A 21,567-nucleotide genomic window follows, 5' to 3' on the forward strand; every position below is an offset into this window, starting at 1 on the left:
ACTAGTATACACTAATCACATAGTATAAATATTTAATATTCAGGGATAAATATTAATTGAGTATCGTAAGCCTCAGCTTCTTAAGCCCATTTTTGGTCAAATAATTAACGAGTGGAAAAAATGAAGACGCAGATAAGAGTGGTCAAATTTGCAATTCTGCTTTTGGGCCAACTTAGCATATGCTCTCACCACGAAGTTACAATTCAGTACATTTTAGATAGAAATGGTCAAACATTATTCCATTAATTCGTTCTTGTTTGACGAACAATGTCACATCAATTTCAACTCAATATGTACAAATATGACTTAACCAAACATATTTTCTCTGCGCAACATAACTAAATAAATATATGTTTATAGCTAGAGAAATGTAGATTTAATGTACAATTCGTATAAGGATAGAATATTAAAGAGATTAGGGTTTTAAACGATGATAGTATAACACTTTGGAATGGTAAACGGTTAGAATCTTTAAAGCTAAAAAATACTACGATTCGTTTCATATTAAAAATTTCACTTAACTGAAGATTTGTAAAATGACATTATCCATTATATTTTTATTTTTATTTCACGAAAATAGTGAAATCGTAGAATGATGTGGTATTGTGGTATGCTGTTATTTTTTCACGAGAGCAACATAATATAATTGATGTGGCTAAAAACGGCTCGGCTGAGAGGGAAAACGCGAAAATTAGGAGAAGCACGTGTTGAATGACCAGTAGACACGCACGGGCCTCAACCGTACTCTTTGCCCTATTTTCAGACATCGAGATGGTTAGTTGATGGTGCGTCACTAAAGTAACGGGCTTGTTTCGGAAGTAAAAATAATTGAGCTTACGTGTAAGCTTCTGATTGGTGGATGGGTTTTAATTGCCGGACTACCTGATTGGTTTTCGGCCCGGCTGCGAAAATGTCCGGTTTTACAAGAAAATACCATATTTTTGATAATATACATCAATAATTGGTCTGTGTCCGTCTTTTTTCAGTCACATGTGAAACATGTTCATTTTTGTTTCTTAGCAAAGTCAAAATATTCGGTTTCTAATATATTTAATCCTTTTTTCTGTTGGAGTAAAAACTCCAAATTCGTTGACAAAAAATAATAATGAAGAAAAAAGGAATTTATCAATGGGCCTTTTTATCAACAGTTAGTGGACTTCTTAGGTAGGCTTAATAATTTCTGAGCTTATCTCACAACGATGCCGTTTGAGTGGAGACGAAGGCGTTTCCGGTTCTCTTCTCTCGTCGGAGTTCTGAGGTAAAAAAAGAATAAGGAGAAGAAGAAAAGCAAAAGCATAAAAGAGAGTAGCAAAGACTGAGAATGGAAAGCTTGGACACTAATTTTCCTGTGCGCCATAGAAAGGTCTCGTTTGAAAGTAAGGTAATTTGAGAATCTCTCGAATTACTTCCATGGGATTTTTCTCAATTGGTTTTGGTCGGTTCTTAATAGAAAATCTCGTTTTGATTGGTCCAAATAATGTCTACTGTGCTTTGAAAATTCCATTTGTGTTAAACAATTTTATGTTGTGAAGATAATCAGATCGATTAATTTCTAGTGTTTGTTTAAAATTTTGTATGAAAGGGAAACAAGACAGAGATTGTGATCTGCAGCTATGAAGATCATATCCTTGTGAGTGTCTTTCTGTGTTAGATATTACTTGTTTTGATGCTTGTAGTCATAGTTTTGTCTCTCTGAACCTCTACATAACTTTGTTTCAGATCATAGCAACACAGATTGGTGCCATGGGAACTATATTGCACGCAAGGTCTCTGATTACATAAATATATGTCACTGTTCATCATTCTACTGTTTTTCTTTTTCTTTTGGGGAGTTATGCTTAATGTTGTTATTGTCTATGCTTCTTCTAAAGGAATGATCTCGAGTGTTCTTGATTTATTCTGTCTGAGTAAACCTAAATTGTGTTGTTCTCTGTTGAACTTTTGTCTGTGATATAATTAGGTATTGTTCATGCTTCTAAGATATCCCTGAGGAATGAAAATTGCTTGTTCTTGCTTCTTTAGGTCTATCACTTTAGCGGTAATCTATATTGGTTAAGAAGATCAAGTTATATTTGTTTGAAAAACGAGTGTTACTTGTTGACAGGAAGGAAGAAGGGATGTCTGTTGAACCAACATTTAGTGTTTCAGTGATATTCGGAAAGCGAGACGAGGTAAAAATCTTATCATAGTACACATTCATAATTTCATATAGCTAATTCATACAAAGTCGTACTGAAAATTTATGTTTCTTGAAGCCAATGCTGACAGCAACTGCTCGAAGACTCATTGAACACATAAGGTCTCTCTTTCACCTTCAAATTCTTGAATCTTTGCTTCTTCTCCTCCATTTCTTTGTTTTTCTATTGTCTGATTAAGATGGAACACTAGAAAGTGATCAAACTGTTATAATTTATGCAATCTCTTTTGAATTCTTCAGTTCTATTGTTCCCTCGAAGCCTCTGGTTCTCTCACTTGGTCTCAAAGATCATTCTTCGGTACTCTACATTTTCTTATAAAAAATTATCTGATTCTGAAAAGTATGCAAGAAATCAATGATACCTCTGTGTGTGTCCTTTTTGTAGGAGACGTTGAAGGAAATAGTAGCGACAGTGATTGAGAATCGCCTTTGGTAATACATATTGTTGTCCATGTTAAAAGGAGAACGAGAAGATGTTTTATGTTTTAGTCTTGGTTGATATAATTAGCATGGAGTTGTGGAATCTTTTCTTGTTTATACTGAAAACATTGTTTTTGAGATAAAAGTTAACAACAAGTACACATTTTTTTCACACAGAAACATAATTAAACAATAGTATTTTGTTTACATAGCATATCATAAAACACAAATAAGTAAAAAAGAAAAGTGGGGAAAACTTCCCCAAAAATAAGAAAATCACTGTAGTAGTTGTCACATAATATAAACCTGTCAAACAAATTACACCCAATAGAAATATAAAGCACACAAATCTTCTCTATTTCTTCTTTTTGCCTTGAAAGGGAATTTTGTGTTTTTTTAACTCAAGATCCCCAGTTGTATCTCTCAGCCTTGTCTCGATGGCTTTTGAGACTCAATCATTTCTGTGTGTTAATGCGTTCAACTGATTCTCCAACTGCAGATTATAAGAAAAAGATTTCCATTTAGGCATACGATGAAAATGTGAAGGCTTGTACCTCAAAATCTATTTCATTACTGTGTACATGTTTATAAGATCTCAAAAATCGATTGATAGTAAATGAGGTTCACCCATTATCTCATATGAGAAAAGACAAACCTGCCCATTTTTCTGCTTCTGTTTCTTTAGTTCTTCTGTTAGGCTGGAAAAGCTTCAAGATCAAAGATGAAAAGAAAAAAAGTAATTCAATGTTGATGTTAAGTAAGAACAAGATGCGTTTTAGCTTGAGACATTCCGTATTTAATTTCATGATTAGTAATCAGGATCTTGGTGAAAGAAAGAGATGGATATATGTATGTACCTTTGTTGTAGTAGCATGACTTGAGACTGAAGTTCTCTCTCTCGTGAGGTTGCAGGAGGCGTCTACATAAAAATATGATATCAAATTCGGGTTAGTGAATATTCCAAGATTACATATGATTACCATTTTTGATTCGATGAAAAATTTGAAAACAATTTTCTTTCTTTTCCTTCTTCTTTTACCTGCAATAGGTCATCGACGTTCGTCTCAGGCGATCCAGGTTGCTTGGCTATGATATGGGACAAAACGTACAATATCAGAACATTTCTGTTGAGTTCTTCAACAATAAGGAAAATATAAGATCCTACAGAAAATCAATCTGTAGGTGAAGAGGATTATAGTACCAGAGGTTTGCTCCAAGTATTTGATTAGTCTCAAAATCTCTTCCTGCCAAGAGAAGAGTATTTAACTAACGACTTTAAAGTAATATTCCTTATGGTTTAAAATATACCCGTTGCATAGCATTTTGCTGCAAAATCGACTGAATTGATGGGAGGATTGAGGCGGTTGTAGCATTGAGGCAACTAGGGCTGCTTGTACCACCACTAAATGGTGTGAATGTAGAGTTTGTAGATCCCTAATTGTACCAAAAGCAGAAACACATTTTCAGTTTTCAAAAACACAATTTGAACTATTCCGCACATTGCCCTTTCAAGCATCTATCATTTCTCTGGCAATACCATATAGCTTCAATGAAGATTAGTAAGAAACTGAAGGTTATAAAATGCGGTACTTTTTATACCTTGGGACTCAGATCTGCTGATGTGACCTTAAACCGTCCCTTGTGCTCCACATGCGGGACTTCTGACGTCTCGTCCACTGCATAAAAACATATTTGAATTGAAGACTGTATACAAATTACATGTATACAAATGAGTAGGTTACTGTGGAGGGTTACCGGAATCTCTCTTGGTGCGGTATAATGATCCGCTGTAGCTCCGCTCTGTTTGATATCTACGCTGTTGAAACTCCCTGCAGAAATCAGTCAGGTGGCTTTTAAAATTAACTCATCATTCAAGTGCATAGAGTACAAGCTTATATGTGAACGAAGCATGTTGAGATAGGTAGAAACGCTAACATAAAGCACTGAGAATGCTAACCTATCAGCATCAGATGTGATTCTTTTTGGAGAGAAAGTACTCTCTGGTATAATTGAACCGCTCAAATATTTTTTCTGTTCAGAAATGACATGACGTGGTAAAGAAGTGTTTTGTGCTGCAGTGTCCTCTTCTTTCGTGGTTTCGGCCAAAGATCCAATGGAAGCCTTTGTTAAAAGCTGTTGTCCAGAATTTACATTAGCATCTTTCCAATCAGGAGTAGTTGCATTATCCTCGTCCTCACTGATATCAAAGCAGCCTCTGCATCATAGCACATGTAAGTTCAATCCTTAAAATTCAGAAACATTTACACAGTTTCAATTTGATATTATCCATATATATGAGTTAGATAGTGGAGGTTTAAATAATGTGATGTACTTTAGTGCTTGAAGAGGTTTGATTGGAAATGAGGCGAAAGAACTCTCTAAATCATGAATATCATTCAGTTCGTCCTGAAAAGAAAAAGGAAACAAAAAAAAGATAAGTTGAGTTGACAAGACCACACTTAAAACTTTATAAAGATTCCCAAAAGCAGGTAGATAAGAGTATAGAGAATCGTTTTAAATAATACATCTTGACTAGGAGCTGTTGCTGAGCTGCTAGCCCTTTCAGGGGAAAGAGCAGATTCATCCTGTCTTTCACATTGCTTTTGGTTGAAATCGGGCTCTTCAGCATGTGAAGTATCATCATCTGAAATCTATAAGGCTAACAATATTAGTTACCTACCCTTTATAATTAACTAAATTAGAAAACTATTAACTTACAAGGGCAGCTTGAGTTTTTAGGTCCTCGAGATTGAAATTCCAAGCGCTTATTCCCCTTATATACTCTTGCTGCAGAGAAACAGGAAGTCTCAGTTAGATGTAAAAAATAATTCAAACACACAATCAAACTACAATACCAGAAGATATTTCTTGCAATTCTCAGGCTAAAAAATTTGCAGCTTAAAGACATATTGCAGGGTACTATCAAGCAGAAGGTTGAAATCCTTGCCTGTGATAAGTGCGCTTCATATTCAGATTTGTTTTGCATTAGGAGATCAGCTTCCTTCGACTGAAACAAAGAATTCACATATCAATCAAGATTTTTCAGTAATTTTCTTCCCAGCAAGACACAGAATAAGTTCAGAGGATGGGCTTAAGACCTTTATTTGTCTATAGCGATCACCTAATGGAGGAAGACCATTTAGAATTGTTTTAACCAGGTAATCAGCTGGACGTGCATGTTTGAAGAAAGGGTGTTTCAAAAGCTTTTCTGAAGTTGGACGCTTCTTTGGGTCCTTCACCAGGCATGTACCCACCATTTCCTTGAAGGCCTGTTAAGGCAAGGCAACAATTAAGGTAGAAAGAAAACACAATAAGCTATATGATACAACCAAATTGTGACCACTCACGCACTTTCGAGAATCTTTTGTCTCTCTCGTAGTCAAGTCCAGGAGGTGCATTTTGTAAGGTCATCAGCAAAACCTATCAATGATTACCAGTAAAGGAAAATACACAAATTGAGTAGCATAGAGCAGTAAAGATCAATACAGATCAAATGACATCATCATAACTTTACCTTCATTGGCGGATATTTGGAAAATGGGGCATGACCATGTGCCAATTCAAGTGCTGTTATTCCAAATGACCATACATCTGCTCTGTGACAGAGAAATATATTAGACAAAACACCTGCGTAACATGGTGGGGAAGTGATCTTTAAGTGTAAATGCAGAATTTAGAATTTTATTAGTATCAGCTTACTTGAAATCATATCCATGTAGTTGCTGCATGACTTCAGGAGCCATCCTGTGGAGAAACAAGTATTAATCAGAAATTTTGTCTAAGACGTATCTGCATATGCCCAGAGAACATCGCATAACTAATGCTGAAAGAAGTACCAGCATGGAGTCCCAACAAATGTATTTCTGGAACGTTGTCTATCTCCCGTATCAAACATGCAAGCTGATACTCCAAAGTCTGCTAACTTAACGGCACCATTGGAATCCAATAAAATGTTTCCAGCCTGCCAAGGAAGCCATGTGTATTGATAAAAATGATAACACATTCCCAACACTCAATAGGGAAGGGCAATAAACCAAAACGGCCTTCATCCAGATATAATTGAGGAAAGTACTATACTAAAAGGGAGATAATGCACGTAGATACCTTCACATCCCTGTGGATATGCCCATGAGCATGAAGATATACAAGAGCTTTCAGAGTCTCACGAAGTAAAGTAGCGATAACAGGTTCCTCAAATCCATCTGGATAGGAAGACTTAATTATATGGAGACAAGATCCTCCAGCCATGTAAGGCATCACAACCCAAAGCTGGTGTCCGGTGGTAAATGAGCAATGAGCTTGCAACACATTTGGATGGTTGATCAGACTCATTGTTTGCACCTCTCTCCGGATCCCATCCTACAAGCAATTCAGTTCCTATTCATTCAGATTAACAGAGACAAGAATTCCATGGTGTTCAAAACTGCATCTGAATCTTTACATCTAGCTTAAGCTCGTAAAACTTTAACATGAAAATAAAAATAAAAAGAGAAGATAAGATAGAAACATGCAACTACAATTTGACAGACTGATCTGGAGTTCTCTACTTTCAAAGGCAATTAAACTACAATTGGACTCGCTATTAGTAAAGCATGAAGCAGGAAAACAAAAGTAAGAGAAAACTAAACTTCTATCTTTGATGTAACTCCAGGAAATAGCTAGAGACTAGGAATAAGGAAGTTGTTCTTTCATAATTCAGAATAAAAGTTCCTACCAGATCGTTGTTGCACTTTTCCAGATCAAGAACCTTGATAGCAACTACCACATTAAGCGGTATACACAAAGCTCTATGCACAGTCGCACTGACACCATCTCCAATTTCTTCATATAACTTGTAGTCTTTTGCATTGAGAGGGAACTTTTTCTCTGAACCCGATTCCATAATTTTTACTTTATAATCTTCTTATAGCATATATGCTACACACCTTCGACCCCGTAAGTTTCAACAAATTTACAAAAGAGGTCGACTGAAGAGAGCATCAATCTGTATGTGGTTTCTTCCAATTCGCCAGCATTTTACTTTTCGTCAACGTCGAGCAAATGCGGAAACATCATCAATGCCATATCACCAAAATACTTATCTGCGCAACAGAGCAATTCCAGTAAAAATTGACGACCAAGTCTTCCTCATATGATTAAAAATTGACAACACAGCGGAATCCCAAAATCCGAAAGCCTATAAACTCAGAAACATCTTCTTTAGAAACACAAGCATCAAAGTTTCCTAAATCCTGCAAATGTACAATTGAATTGATACTAATTTCAAAATTCATGGTTTCCGAATTCGTTCTCAATGATAAACAACTTAAGGATTCGATCTATTCTACACGCATTGAGGTTTTCTGTCAAAAGTTTTTCTACACCACACAAATTGATCATCACCATATTTCTCAATCAGATTTGAGAAAATGACAAAAAGAAAAAACACCGAATATGGAAAAATCAACAACGCAGAAATTAGGAAGAGGAAAGAAGAAATCTGATAATCTTACCATTAGGGAAACAAATTTCGAAAGGGAAACAAAACAGAAAACAAATCTGGGAGGGAGAAGAAACAACGCTGACCTCAAGTCAAATCAAAGACGGCGTTACTTAAGCTGACTTATTTTGCTGCTGCTCCTCCTGTTACGCACGAAACGAAAGCGACGTAGACACCGCCGTCGATTGCGGCGGAGGCGACGGCGGAGCTTTATAATCTACGATCGATCCGCTAAGGAGACAAAATTATTTGAATTGGAAGCACGAGATTAGATTTTAGAATCTCGCTTTCTCTTTCTCTTGTTTGTTATCGAGTTTCTCTCCTCCTCTTGTGGTTAGCTTTTCTGTCGTCTGGTTTTCGCTTAGCAGAAAGAATCTCGAGAGGAGCTAAGAGAAACGGTTTAACCGTGTCAATGTCAAAAACCGATTTTTACTGGTTCAATTGTGTACCGTTTTTTTTTGGTTCAGGTTGGCTTTTACCAAATCAGAAAGTTTGTTGAATTTGACTAATTTCACATGAGATGTGTAAACCATATGTAATTGACGGCTGGGAAGTGATCCACCTGGTGGACACAATCACACAATTTGTGTATATTAAAAAAAAGTAGCAAGAATATTGTTTCTACTTACATTATAAAATTAGTTGACAAAAAAAAACGATTCAATAATTTTAAGAGAGCCACTATTATATTTTGATGTAACGTATGCATGGTTTGTGTAAATAAAGTAAAATTATTTATCATATTTGTAATGAAAAGAAAACGGTCTATGAATTTTTGTGACTGATAAAATCATTATTTAAGTGATAGATCACAAATAAAAAAAGAAAAATGGCAATCACTAGTTTATACAGCTAACAATAGATGTCACTTCTAAATGAGATGGAATAATACCTATAAATGTGTAATCTAACCAAAACTTTTAAGTTTGGCTGTAAAATTTGAATACTACTATTTAGGACCTTGCTATGTTTACCATGTACTGAACCGAACTTCCGGTTCTGTTAATCGTTGTATCACTAAATATCGTACCGGGATTCTAAATTAAGAACAAAAAAAACGGGAAGGTATCGGGCTGGCTAAAGAGATGATTCATGATTGCTTCACAAGGAGGAGGTGTTACTGGGGTCAACCCCTTGTCTTCATTGGGTGGAAATTGCTTTCACGATAATTATTTTCATTTATATAACAAAAAAAAAAACAAGAATTAGGTAAAATAAATGAATTTTACTCTAGTCAAATGAAAAATTTGCATAAAATTTTATTACAACTCACAGATGATGTTGACAAAGTGAAAAACTGCATTACCTTTAAACAAAAGAAAAGTTGATTACAATTTTCGTATTACCTTCTCCGAATGTGCCTGGAAAATATAACATGGACAACAAGCTCTGGATATTGTTCAAATAATTATACACTTTTATGATGGAAATATAAAACTAAAAATCTATTATTAAATCGGACTATGCACTGCAGATGACTTTGTTACGAGTGTTTAAAACACGTTATGATGATTCATAATTACAACTCGGACATATCCTTATTAATTGCTTTTTTCCTTCATTTCTAATAACATGCTATATTATAGTGAAAAATAATATTCACAAAATCTACTATGTTCAATAAACAATGTAATATGCAATTTACAATAATAAAGCAGACGATTCAATCTACCATATGTCATATGTGATAGAAACATTTCATGTACTATCTGCTGAAATTTTCACCTTATTAAAAAATTTATAATAGTTTGTATTAAACTATTTTTTAGTGTACCATATAATTTTCTCTTTCTATTTAATAAACTTAAGAATGATGTACATATTTCATTAATAGTAAGATTTAGATTACAAAATCAGACCTCGAAATAACGATTAGAAACAAGAAATAAAACATTTACAAAGTTAAGAGATATACATCCATTTTGTACCACTGCAGATTATCACTATGGTCACAAATTTTTAGAATATATTTTTGATTTGTATTATGCTTCAACGTTACTGTTAGGAAACGACGACAATACTTCATTATAAAAAATAAAAAATTTATAAGAAACACACAGATTGTTCAGTGAGCGATATGATGGTTGGCCAAACAAACAATCTAAGAGATTTCATTTCATAACTCAATAACGAACGAGATATTGTTATAAGCGAATTTTTTCCAACAAAATATCTTTATACATAATTAAGATATATATGTTTGTATTCGAGAACATGCCAATCTAATCTTCAAAAATGATCCAATGTTCTTGTTCGAAGAAAATGGATATTCACAAGTGGACTAATTATTTATGCTTGTTTTCTTATGCCCAACTTGTCAATCAAGAATGCATAACATAATACTAGTAAGGAGGGTCCATAAAAACACTTCATTCTCTTTCTTTTCCTTTTATTTATTTTGTCAAACAAACTCATTCTCTTTCAAAATACTGTTTGAAACAAACAAAATTAGAATAACAATTTAAAACGGAAATACTTTGGTAGATTTTGCAAAGTAGTTGTGATTTGGAATTACGTTCAACAGAACAAAATTTGATAAAACCTTTGGATGTTAATCATAAAATGTTGAGCATCTGGCGTAACAAAAGTTTTAAGTGTTTCATCCATCTAAAATTTGATAACTATACTAAGATATTTCATATCCCTGAGAATTGTTTTTTGGATCAAAACTAATAATTTAGTTTATAGTATGTCTTTTTCTAATTCATATTTCCCCTAAGTCTTTTTTTTTTTATATCCCCTAAGTCGTCAGCCTTGACGCGGCATTTCCGTAAAACTCGATGATTAAAAATTTTAAATACGATAATTAAACCTTAAACAAAGACAGAAATAGATCACGTTTCCTTGTCAAAGCCGCCTCCTCTTGCTGCACAAGTAAAGCAACTACTACATTCACATCTCTCTATATACGTACACACTTACGCAAGCACATTTGATTCCCATATTATATATATATACAACACACAGAGAGAGAGTCCAAGTTTATGAACAGAGAGAGTCAAGAATACAGAATTTTATCACCCAAACTGCGACGAGCACATCATGAGTACAATGCAAGATTTATCTTCTACTGTGTCGTTTAGCCCTAGCTTCAGTTTCTACGCCTCCGGTGACCTAGTCGAAACCGCCGTTAGAGTTATACGTGAGTCCGAGAGTTATTATTCCGTTAAAGTTGACGGCGAAAACGACAAAGAATTCGAGTTCGAAACATTACCGTTAGGTGACGAGAGCCTCTTTCATTTCTCAACGATGACGACGACTTTTAAGCGCTCTTCCGACGACGATGACGTGGCAGACGATCGAGTCACCTCGAAGAATCTTTTCTACGGTGGATGGAGTGTTGATCCTCCATCTCTAACTTCGCCGTCGGAATCACTTTCATCGTCGGATTCTGACGATTCGGAAAACATTTCTCCGAGCAAATTCTACTGTTTCTGGAGTCCGATCAGATCCCCGGCTAGAGACGATAGCTTGAAGAGTAAAGGATCTTCGAGACGGTGTCGTATAAAGGAATTTCTGAGGAGAAGCCACAGCGACGGAGCCGTTTCGACCGTGAGCGCAACTAAACGGTGCAGTTTCAAGGATCTTCTAAGGAGAAGCCACAGCGATGGCGGCGGCGAGGGATCTTCGATTTCGACGAGTGGAAACGGCTCTCTGGTAGTGAAAGGGAGGAATAAAACGGCGGCGTATAAGCCTGATGTGGATAAGAGAAGAAAGTCTTACTTACCTTACAGGCAAGATTTGATCGGCGTTTTCGCCGGGATGGGTAGATTCCGTAATTAACGAATGTTTGATTATTTCCTAATTTTATTATTTAAGTGTGCATATTCACAAAGAGGTCCTCGTTTGATTTTTAATTTTCTCTTTTGACCATGTAATACTTTTTGGTGATATTAAATTCACTTGTGTTTTTTGTCTTTTTTACTTTTCCACTGAAATGTTGTGCAAAGTGTAAGACTTTCGAAGAAATAGAGAATATTTTAACGAAGGGGATCGTTTTGTCCAGTTGCATTCTTGAAGAAATCAATGATCTCGGTGATACAACAAGAGTAAGAACTCTCTGGTGATTCATTGTCACAAGCTCTTCAGTTCTCGGTCTAGGTCAGTTTCCAATGTGCTAATTAGGTCTTTAGTTAGGGTTTAGTAGTTTAAACAGGGGATTCTAACATAGACTATAGCTTTGATGCATGTATATCTTGTTAACCAAGAATGATGGTGGCTATTTAACAGGAAAAGATTCGGTGTTAACTCAGTTTGGTAATAGTTTTCTGATGTTTCTTGGTTCATTCCCCACTTTCCTTGCAATTCAAGTAACATGGCTTGGCTGCCATCAGACATATAAGGTCTATTCGTCATGTCTAGATTGCGCTTGCCTATTTTAAGCACGTATTGTGAAATTTCCCTCTTGACTTCCAAGATGGAAAACTTTTTGACTAGAGAAATCAGTTCTGTTCAGTTTGAGCCACAACAATCAACATTCTCTCTTAATTAGTCCACTTGTTGTGCCTAGTCTGCTATTAAGTAAGTGCCTGGAAACAAGGAATTGGGAGTATAAGAATTTCTTAATATTCGTTTTTCATGCAACAAAGCAAGTAAAGACAAGACTGTTGACATATAATGATATGAGAATGTCGACATAGTTTCTTCATCCTCCCACATAATACATATGATATAAGTAGCGAATCAAACCCTATGCACATACTCCATTTCTCCTCTCTCCCTTCCCTAGAGGAAATAGAGAAGCTCTTCAAGTATCCGATGTTTTTGTTTAATCAACAAGAGGCGGAGATACGGGAGAAATTGCATGTGTAATCATAAAATGTAGATGTTAGCTTCGTCGTTTTTACTATAGTTTAGTTCTCTTCTTCTTCTTTTTTCGTCATTACAATCTCTTTCTTAATTTACTTCTTCTTGATAGTATAATTAAGTTGTTTGTAATAATCTGTACAAAGATGTTGTGTTCTCATAAAAAATTCAATTTTGTAAAGAAGCTCTACATGTTCCTTGCTCTGTAAACATGGTCCCCTTTTGGACTACAGTTTCTCGAAATGGCTCATCAGACTCAGAGACGACTCTCCAATCTGCTTCAAAAGCCACAAAACAGGTAAAACAGATATAGAGACACAAAGTGATGGTCTTTATTTAGATAAGGTTAGCAAGAAAATCAAAGATATAAGTATAGCCTTCGCTTGGTGATAGGATCTTATCCACTATATAATCCACACCCATCAATCCCTTCTACATCTCCACCACTTGTTTTTTTTTTTGGTTTTTTTTTTGCCTTTTTTGGTTTAATCCGAGAAAATTTCAACTTTCGATCAATATTTTCCCTACGTTTGGACCAATTTTGATAATAGCTTTAGCGGCTATACAGAACATTAGTGTGATACACTCAAACGAAAAAATGATAAGACCGAAATAGTTTCCTTTTAACTTGTTGATATGATACCATTTGAGTCATAATAATTATAATCTAGAGGTACTTTCTTGTACAAATATGTGAAATGTTTTGCATATATTAATGTTTGAAATATTAGACTTAGTAAATCCGTTTTGTTAATATCAGAAGTTAGTATGAGGATTAACTGGATGTTACTAAGCAACCCCGACAATTTGATTCCTTGTTCTGACTCAAAAACCTTATACACCTTTAAAATTTTATTTTACCAAATTGCCAAGTTTACTGTTTTACGTAAATATTAATGATCGAGATAAAAGTTTTAAGAGAAGTTCTTTATTCCACCACAAGAAAAGAAAGACACTTTTCTATATATGCACCTCACCTTTCGTTTTCATTATCTTCTTTCAAAGGGTATTTAATTTTACAATATTACTAGCTATTACTCTTGTTTGTAGTATAAATATCCTTCTCTTCGTCCCTCTCATCGCCTGTCTCTCCTCTTCCTCTTCCCGTTCCATTTATCCGCAAACGGAGCTTGTTTTCGGTGCACCTGCTTCAGCCACTTCAAACTTGGTATAGTATATAAATTATACAATTCCCTTTCTCTTTCTTTCTTTTATCAACAAGAATCTAATATGTATACGTCGTAAAAGGGTTTTGAGTATTTGTAATTCTTTACTAAATATGTGAATGAAGTTAATTTGTAGGGATGTATATAGCTAAGGATATCTGAATGGAGCTTATCATTTGGATTCGTATTTGATTTCTACTATAACACGCTTTAACTTTTATCACAATCGAAAACAATAAATAATAATTTATAGTGTTTCATATACATGGTTGATGCTTGTTAACTTGTTGGTGAATCACGTAAGAGAGAGGTTAGTGTGAGTGTGAGTGTACGTGTATATTTTGCCTAACTTCCAACAATCTTGGAACATTCTCATGTTTCTATTTCTTAATTTTTCTAATAATTAAACAATTAGTGCTTTTTTTATATATTTAACGTGATGAACGAGGGTTTTAAAAAATATATATAAGAAACTCAGAATCTTTATAGTGAGGGAAAAAAAAGAACTAAAGCAAAACACATTCATTAAAAATTTAAAATCATTACTATGAAAAAATAAAAAAAAATCATTACTATGAAAAAGCCACATTCCCACTATCTGTCCATCACATCCCTACCTCTGAAAGTCTCAATTAAGCTCTTAACCATTCAAAGTTAGCCACGTGTAATTATTGTCATTACTAATACGTAGATGTATACAAAAAAAAAACGACTATATGTTATTGAATGGGTGTGTTTATAAAAGTAAAGCTGTGTTGTAGTTCGTCATTAATATTAGTTAATTCACAACCAAATTCGGTCTCTCTGTTTTCAACATAAATTGGCGGTTAATTATTTACTAGGTAATGGCCATACTATTGTGTGAGCAATCTTTACCTTTTACAATTTTAGAAGTAAAGTTTAGATATGGAGTTAAATCCAAAGTTATACATTAAAAATATAATCTAATATATATATATATACATACATATATATAAAACTAAAATTCAAAATGATAAAACAAAATCTTTATAAATTTGACTATAAATACTAAAATTTAATATATTTCAAATTTTAATATAAATTTTATCTTTATTTATGGAATTAAATCTGGCATATTACTAGAAATCAGATAGTCAAAAATTGTTTATTATTCTGTTTATTTATTTACTATAAGATAGATACAACTACTATTTTAAGCATTACTATTATACTTTTTCACTCATTTTCATCCTAGTTAATTATTTTTTTAGCTAAGGTAAGGAAAACTTGATTTTTCTGGAAAGTGAATCATTTTATCATAAATAATTTGTTTGTGTCAATGACTTGCACAGAACTGAGAAGGATGGGAAACGAATCATATGAAGACGCCATCGAAGCTCTCAAGAAGCTTCTCATGTAAGTAAAATATTGAAGATATTGGAAACTTATAGAAGACTTTTGTAAACTGAGAGACTGATTACATATACTAGTAATTGAAAATTAATAGGATTTTTAAAAATTGAATTTTATATCACAAAAATATACGAGCAGTGAGAAGGATGATCTGAAGGATGTAGCTGCGGCCAAGGTGAAGAAGATCACGGCGGAGCTTCAGGCAGCCTCGTCATCGGACAGCAAATCTTTTGATCCCGTCGAACGAATTAAGGAAGGCTTCGTCACCTTCAAGAAGGAGAAATACGAGTAATATAAATATTGTGCTTTTAATTTTTGTTATAGTTAACATACATCCACTATAATAACATAAAATCAAGTCATCATTTGAAACTTAATGATATATATTATAATTTCTTTGCAGGACCAATCCTGCTTTGTATGGTGAGCTCGCCAAAGGTCAAAGCCCAAAGGTAAAACAAAAATAAGAAGAAAAATATATAAAGCAGTTGATGAAAAATATAGTTATCTCTATATGAATATGTTAGATTTTTCTTTTGGACTCATATTATATGGTCATATACTATGAATTGTGCAGTACATGGTGTTTGCTTGTTCGGACTCACGAGTGTGCCCATCACACGTACTAGACTTCCATCCTGGAGATGCCTTCGTGGTTCGTAATATCGCCAATATGGTTCCTCCTTTTGACAAGGTAAACACTTTATACACTACATTAATTTACATCGCTAATTTATTCTTGAACATTCTGACTCAAACAGAGTGTTTGACTTTGATTTTGACTTATGAAGTCATAACATGGCTTTTCTGTTTTTTTTTTCCTTTATAAAAATAATTACAGGTCAAATATGCAGGAGTTGGAGCCGCCATTGAATACGCTGTCTTGCACCTTAAGGTCAAAATCTCTCCCTCAATAATCAATATATACATTCTTCTCTCTTTAGATTGTTTTGTGTTTTTTCCTAAAACTTGCTTGACTCATAGGATGCATGTTAGTTTATATGTATCAATGTTACTTATTACTCCGGTTAAGGCGATGAGTATATGGGCCTTATTGGGCCGTTCTGTATTTAGTGTGTTGTGATTTATGTGATGTGAGTATATTATCCATCAATACATATGTTGATGTTTATTGAAAATTTATGAATGTAGGTGGAAAACATTGTGGTGATAGGGCACAGTGCATGTGGTGGCATCAAGGGGCTTATGTCATTTCCTCTTGACGGAAACAACTCTACGTAATAAATTTTCTATGTTTGACATTTATAAACTAGTAAATTATAACAAAGTTGTTTCACAAGATTTACTTTTTAGGAGAAATGGTAACAAAGTGTTTTTGTGGGTAGTTATAATGATATGTTTACTTTAATTGCAGTGACTTCATAGAGGATTGGGTCAAAATCTGTTTACCAGCAAAGTCAAAAGTTTTGGCAGAAAGTGAAAGTTCAGCATTTGAAGACCAATGTGGCCGATGCGAAAGGGTACGTAATACTCCATTTATTTTTTCAGTTAACACTTTATTTATTCATTAGAATCATAGATAGTCATCAACCTTAACAAAAATATAAATATTGGATAATTAAATTATCTTTATCGGAAATGTTTTCTAATATGAATGTATGAATATTGCAGGAGGCAGTGAATGTGTCACTAGCAAACCTATTGACATATCCATTTGTGAGAGAAGGAGTTGTGAAAGGAACACTTGCTTTGAAGGGAGGCTACTATGACTTTGTTAATGGCTCCTTTGAGCTTTGGGAGCTCCAGTTTGGAATTTCCCCCGTTCATTCTATATGAACTAACACATCACCATCACCATCGCTACCACCACCATCACAAACATCATCATCGTCGTCATCATCATGATCAGCATCTTCATATATAAATGTTTTACTCTTATTTAATTGCTACTTGTAATGGTATACATTTACTTGCGATGAGCTTCTTTTCCTTCATTATCCAGTTATAAAATAAATAAATAAATCATGTTTACTTTCACAGATATCGTTTTGCTGAAGTTGCTTTGATTTACAACACGAGAGAATAACAAAATCGTATAAATTTTATTTATTTGTCAAACGAAAATTTGAGAAATGGAAATGTTATTTTGCTATTTTCATTGAATGTTGCGTTGTACTATCTATATTAAAAATGTTAAAACCGTTTGTCTTGATTAGAGATATGGCTACTATAGTATACATTAAGATTGATACTAACCTCTTCATTTCCATTATACTTATACATGACCAACATGTCCCCATGTCGATAATCGAAAACCTTCCTTTAGAATTAGAATATATATACTACTATAGTTTCATGCATTGTATATAACTGTCTGAGCAATTATAATCAAGGAAGGAGTGGGGGACAAGCTTTCAAAGAACATATTAAAAACCAAAGACACAGAACATAAATTAAACTATTAAGAAGGGGGACAGCTTTGTCATAGCAATTTATAGAATTTTTTAGGGAAGTGTGACAATTTGACCCATTATATTGTCTGACTAGTATTAATTTTGTTCGTTTCAAGTAAACTCGCCAGGGCAATCAAGGTTTCTGTCTAATTTCTCGTTTACATACACATTAGCATCGTTTTAACTACAATCGAAATTTAGTTGACAAAAAGGTACGTAGTAGTATCCACTTAATTGGAAATTTCTTCTTTTCAAATTTGAAGATTAATTAAGGGACGTACGTCTCAAAGTAAAATAAAAATAAAAATAAACTATACTCCTTCTAACCTACCGTTATCGTTCGACTCTTTTAATTTTAGCTTATATCTTGAACCAACATTTAATAAGATTATATGAACAATTCACAAAAGAAAATCCAAAATTTTGCTTAGGAAGAAATTGAAGAAACATTTAAAACATTAATCGATGCATATAGAGTTTTTAAGCATATACATTAGAGTTAACCCAAGAAAGTTCACCTAATTAATAGACTTAGCCAATCATACACTACCACATCAACAACTTTTAATCTAAGACTGTTGATGTATTAGTGTTTGATCAGCTTTGAAAATAACAAAACATAAACGAATACTAAAATAACAAAAGCAGAAAACACATCAAAAACAGTGTCCATCTATAAAGTCCATCATGTTGGTGAGTGTGCTAAGCTCAAACTCATCCTCATGAACCCAAAGTGAACTCAAGTAGTTACTTCCTTGATGATCTTCTTGAATTTCATCTCCGAGGATATTATTGTTATCGACAATATTCGAGATTTTCGTTTCTTCTGATGTTTCGGTAGGATTCGGGAGATTGATTTGATAAACAATATCACCATTGCTCTGTTTGGTTTTCTGATCTTTGATTCCGAGTTTCTTACTAAGATGCGTGTTCCAATAGTTCTTCACTTGATTATCCGTTCGACCCGGCACTCTTTTAGCAATTAAAGACCACCTAATTAAACACACAGATAAACAATATAATTATCATGTGAAATATAATGTATTGAAATTTTGAGAATAAAAACATGTGTTACCAAGCAAGTTTGTGAAGACAATCACGAATATTTATGATTATTTAACTTGATACAAAATGGATAGAAATAGCTGTTTTTATGATTAATTGAGTAGAGAAACTAATTTTGAGCAAATGAAGTTATACCTATTACCAAGCAACTTGTGGAGCCTAATGATAAGATCCTCTTCTTGCTCGGTGAAATTGCCTCTTTTCACATTAGGGCTGAGATAATTCATCCACCTCAATCTACAACTCTTTCCACATCTCTTTAAACCTAACACACATATACAATTATTTAACTGAGGACCTTAATTCATAAAAATAAAAACAACAAAAAGGTGACCCTAGATAAATATCCTGATTCAAGTTGCTTTTGCGATATATGGACTCTATTAACATAGATTAAAAGTTAAATCTAAAATAACATATATAATATATAGAACCTTAACTTTAAACCATTCGTAAAAGAAAATCATGTGACAAAGAATTCATAAATTATGTCAATACGATTAGAGAGAGAGATAGAGAGGAAAGAGACCAGTCTTTTTGGCAATACGATTCCAGTGACCTTTGCCATGAGCTTTGACATAATCCATGAGGATTTTGTCTTCTTCTACTGTCCACAAACCTTTCTTGTACTCATTGTTTCCTTCGTCACCACTACTACTTACTTTCTTTCTCATTCTTTTTGTTTCTTTGAATGATAGACGAGAGAGATCATAAAACGAGAGAGATAAAGAGGTTCTTTTGAGTAGTTATTTGACGGAGTTATTAATAGTAGTACTACAAGTTCAGAACCTAGTGGAATATTTATGTATAAAGTATGAATAATATTTAATAAACGATATACTATTGGTATAAATACAAGTATTAATGATTATAGACTTATTTTAGATATTGACATAAGGTATTGATTGTGTCTAGCATGTGATGATGATATGTAAATAATAATGGACTTCTGAGATGCAAGCTGGTAATTACTGATACGGATTAGTTTAATGACTTAATCTAGATTTCTAACTAAAACATGAAAACATGGACCGGTTAAGATGGTCTTGGGAGACACAAAAATCACGTGTATGTTTTAAAAAGATTCGGCTTTGATCTTAGAGCTTTTCGGCATCGAAGTTTCATGTGTCAGGGCTAGTGTTTATATATCTTCTTGAACCTTGATTAATTGAAATGAATCATAAGTATTTTTCTTTTTTAAGAGATATTAGACCGAAAATATCAGGGACACCATTATAGTTAAACTTATGAAACCCAAAGTGTTTTGAGACCATTGCAAAAGACTAGATACACATCGCAAATATAAAGGAGGTTGTGAAGGTTCTTGCCGCAACCCATTGGAAGGTGAGAAGGATAGTAACTGGCTGGCTCTCATAGTTCCATCAAATTTTTTATGTATTGTTTCTCAACTAACCATTAATTATAATAGTGTTGTTATTTTCATCAAGTAATAGTAGTTGTTCGTTTTGAAGTTTAGATACTTTATTTATGAGATACCAAGTTTATATGACATCCTTTATCAGAAAATACATTGATTAGAAAATGAAATGCCTCGTCATTTTTTATAATTATTTTGTAGAGTGATACCCTTGGACCAACGTCCGGGAATCTTGGATTAAACGATTTCCTAGAGTTAATTTTGTAAATTTGGTTACTAATTAAAAAAAGAAAAATGTACAATAAGTAATTGATTAGTGGCATGAGAGTTAGGAATTGTAGTTAGGGGAGATATTCAATTAGAAGATGGTTTGACACTTTGACTCTCTTGGGATTAGGATTCTTCACGGGGAAAAAAAAACAGTGTTATTGTTAGAAAGAAAGAGAGAATAGAAGCTCCTTCTCTTATCATTAAAATTTCTTGATCTCTGTGCCCCCACCAAATATCTTTAATTTACGTATAGATACTATTACTATTGATTATTGAATTTATAATCACGTATATTGTTCATATTTTTTTTCTGTCACATAGCATGTGCGATGGATATTTGAAATTTCCAATCTGTGTTGTAAGCAAATATTAACTTTGTTTGAAAAAAAAGAATTTATTTTGTTGATATTTTTGCTATTGTACATCTTGTTTTGCTGACTTATTTATTCAAGATTAACAAAATGATTTTCTTTTCAGTAATTGACTATATCAGTAATCTTATCAGCAATATGACAAACAATAATAATAAGATCCATAATTAATATTTTGCATCCATAACTAAGAATTAGAGTTTTCTGCATACAAAATTCGAATGATCTATTTGGGCATATCACATATCCAATGATACTTGTACATGGTTTTTTTAAAAAAAATATTTCTTCCTAATGAAAGAAAAACAGAGGCAATGATATTTTGATATAGCTGGCACATTTAAAATTCTAGACATATTAAACTCTTAACGCTGGAAGTTGAGGCAATATATAAGAGGGGTAGTAATTTTATATACAACATTTTATTGTCATAACTATATAAGAGGAGTGTGTATTTTTACATATAAATGTTATAATTAATTATGTCGTAGAATGTATGATTGAGGAATTTGATGGACCTAAGTACCTAACACTCATTTATTCACAATCTTATCATTTAATTTTGTTTGATTCTAATATCAGGTTTGATATTCTATACATGGCCAAGGAATTTGTGATTCACAAGTT

The 21,567-nt window shown here is 33.5% G+C and overlaps 5 protein-coding genes across 17 annotated transcripts; 3 read left to right on the forward strand and 2 right to left on the reverse strand.

Annotated features, from left to right (window-relative positions):
• The first annotated feature begins 1,120 nt into the window (after window positions 1-1,120).
• Window positions 1,121-2,791, forward strand: AT5G14710 (proteasome assembly chaperone-like protein). The gene is made up of 7 exons (NM_121475.4): window positions 1,121-1,381; window positions 1,583-1,630; window positions 1,720-1,766; window positions 2,105-2,171; window positions 2,256-2,299; window positions 2,438-2,495; window positions 2,583-2,791. Exons 1-7 carry the CDS (start codon window positions 1,322-1,324, stop codon window positions 2,631-2,633), a joined length of 375 nt encoding a protein of 124 aa, NP_196975.1. The 5' UTR covers window positions 1,121-1,321; the 3' UTR covers window positions 2,634-2,791.
• Window positions 2,717-8,638, reverse strand: AT5G14720 (Protein kinase superfamily protein; the record flags this gene model as incomplete). Of its 2 annotated transcripts, none has more annotated exons than NM_121476.4 (21): window positions 8,183-8,638; window positions 7,332-7,698; window positions 6,722-6,976; window positions 6,454-6,578; window positions 6,317-6,361; window positions 6,132-6,213; window positions 5,969-6,037; window positions 5,716-5,886; window positions 5,565-5,624; window positions 5,336-5,404; window positions 5,143-5,268; window positions 4,950-5,023; window positions 4,575-4,832; window positions 4,373-4,446; window positions 4,217-4,293; window positions 3,926-4,051; window positions 3,819-3,861; window positions 3,657-3,703; window positions 3,475-3,536; window positions 3,273-3,324; window positions 2,717-3,110 (listed from the first exon to the last, which is right to left on the reverse strand). In NM_121476.4, the coding sequence occupies exons 2-21, from the start codon at window positions 7,497-7,499 to the stop codon at window positions 3,069-3,071; spliced, it is 2,025 nt and encodes a 674-aa protein (NP_196976.2). In that variant the 5' UTR covers window positions 7,500-7,698; window positions 8,183-8,638. The 2 variants fall into 2 exon arrangements, with proteins under 2 accessions (NP_196976.2, NP_001330554.1); NM_001343358.1 differs by having other exon boundaries at window positions 3,069-3,110; window positions 7,332-7,848.
• A 2,275-nt stretch (window positions 8,639-10,913) lies between these two features.
• AT5G14730 (uncharacterized protein) lies at window positions 10,914-12,601 on the forward strand. The gene has a single exon (NM_121477.4). It carries the CDS (start codon window positions 11,139-11,141, stop codon window positions 11,877-11,879), a length of 741 nt encoding a protein of 246 aa, NP_196977.1. The 5' UTR covers window positions 10,914-11,138; the 3' UTR covers window positions 11,880-12,601.
• A 111-nt stretch (window positions 12,602-12,712) lies between these two features.
• Window positions 12,713-17,523, forward strand: CA2 (carbonic anhydrase 2). Of its 9 annotated transcripts, none has more exons than NM_001036806.2 (10): window positions 12,713-13,200; window positions 13,953-14,070; window positions 15,382-15,445; window positions 15,581-15,730; window positions 15,846-15,894; window positions 16,020-16,136; window positions 16,284-16,337; window positions 16,595-16,680; window positions 16,818-16,927; window positions 17,082-17,472. In NM_001036806.2, the coding sequence occupies exons 1-10, from the start codon at window positions 13,114-13,116 to the stop codon at window positions 17,237-17,239; spliced, it is 993 nt and encodes a 330-aa protein (NP_001031883.1). In that variant the 5' UTR covers window positions 12,713-13,113; the 3' UTR covers window positions 17,240-17,472. The 9 variants fall into 9 exon arrangements, with proteins under 9 accessions (NP_001031883.1, NP_001330235.1, NP_001330236.1 ...); NM_001343359.1 differs by having other exon boundaries at window positions 12,791-13,200; window positions 13,953-15,305; window positions 16,818-16,923; window positions 17,075-17,523; NM_001343360.1 differs by having other exon boundaries at window positions 12,791-13,200; window positions 13,953-14,910; window positions 16,818-16,923; window positions 17,075-17,523.
• Window positions 17,524-18,228: 705 nt separating this feature from the next.
• MYB66 (myb domain protein 66) lies at window positions 18,229-19,691 on the reverse strand. Of its 4 annotated transcripts, none has more exons than NM_121479.3 (3): window positions 19,451-19,680; window positions 19,057-19,186; window positions 18,229-18,849 (listed from the first exon to the last, which is right to left on the reverse strand). In NM_121479.3, exons 1-3 carry the CDS (start codon window positions 19,593-19,595, stop codon window positions 18,513-18,515), a joined length of 612 nt encoding a protein of 203 aa, NP_196979.1. In that variant the 5' UTR covers window positions 19,596-19,680; the 3' UTR covers window positions 18,229-18,512. The 4 variants fall into 4 exon arrangements, with proteins under 4 accessions (NP_196979.1, NP_001331610.1, NP_001331609.1 ...); NM_001343364.1 differs by having other exon boundaries at window positions 18,309-18,849; window positions 19,057-19,178; window positions 19,451-19,624; NM_001343365.1 differs by lacking the exon at window positions 19,451-19,680 and adding an exon at window positions 19,356-19,384 and having other exon boundaries at window positions 18,309-18,849.
• Window positions 19,692-21,567: the final 1,876 nt, after the last annotated feature.

Source organism: Arabidopsis thaliana, chromosome 5, assembly GCF_000001735.4.
Source record: "Arabidopsis thaliana chromosome 5, partial sequence".
NCBI lineage: Eukaryota > Viridiplantae > Streptophyta > Magnoliopsida > Brassicales > Brassicaceae > Arabidopsis > Arabidopsis thaliana.

Coding starts and splice junctions, on each gene's coding strand:
- MYB66 (NM_121479.3), bottom strand. CDS start 19,595: ATGAGAAAGAAAGTAAGTAGTAGTGGTGACGAAGGAAACAATGAGTAC. Junction 19,187..19,450: donor TCGTATTGCCAAAAAGACTG/GTCTCTTTCCTC, acceptor TATGTGTGTTAG/GTTTAAAGAGATGTGGAAAG. Junction 18,850..19,056: donor CACAAGTTGCTTGGTAATAG/GTATAACTTCAT, acceptor GTGTTTAATTAG/GTGGTCTTTAATTGCTAAAA.
- CA2 (NM_121478.4), top strand. CDS start 13,114: ATGGTCCCCTTTTGGACTACAGTTTCTCGAAATGGCTCATCAGACTCA. Junction 15,895..16,019: donor CCAAAGGTCAAAGCCCAAAG/GTAAAACAAAAA, acceptor TGAATTGTGCAG/TACATGGTGTTTGCTTGTTC. Junction 16,681..16,817: donor CTTGACGGAAACAACTCTAC/GTAATAAATTTT, acceptor CTTTAATTGCAG/TGACTTCATAGAGGATTGGG.
- AT5G14710 (NM_121475.4), top strand. CDS start 1,322: ATGGAAAGCTTGGACACTAATTTTCCTGTGCGCCATAGAAAGGTCTCG. Junction 1,767..2,104: donor GGAACTATATTGCACGCAAG/GTCTCTGATTAC, acceptor ACTTGTTGACAG/GAAGGAAGAAGGGATGTCTG. Junction 2,172..2,255: donor TATTCGGAAAGCGAGACGAG/GTAAAAATCTTA, acceptor TGTTTCTTGAAG/CCAATGCTGACAGCAACTGC.
- AT5G14730 (NM_121477.4), top strand. CDS start 11,139: ATGAGTACAATGCAAGATTTATCTTCTACTGTGTCGTTTAGCCCTAGC.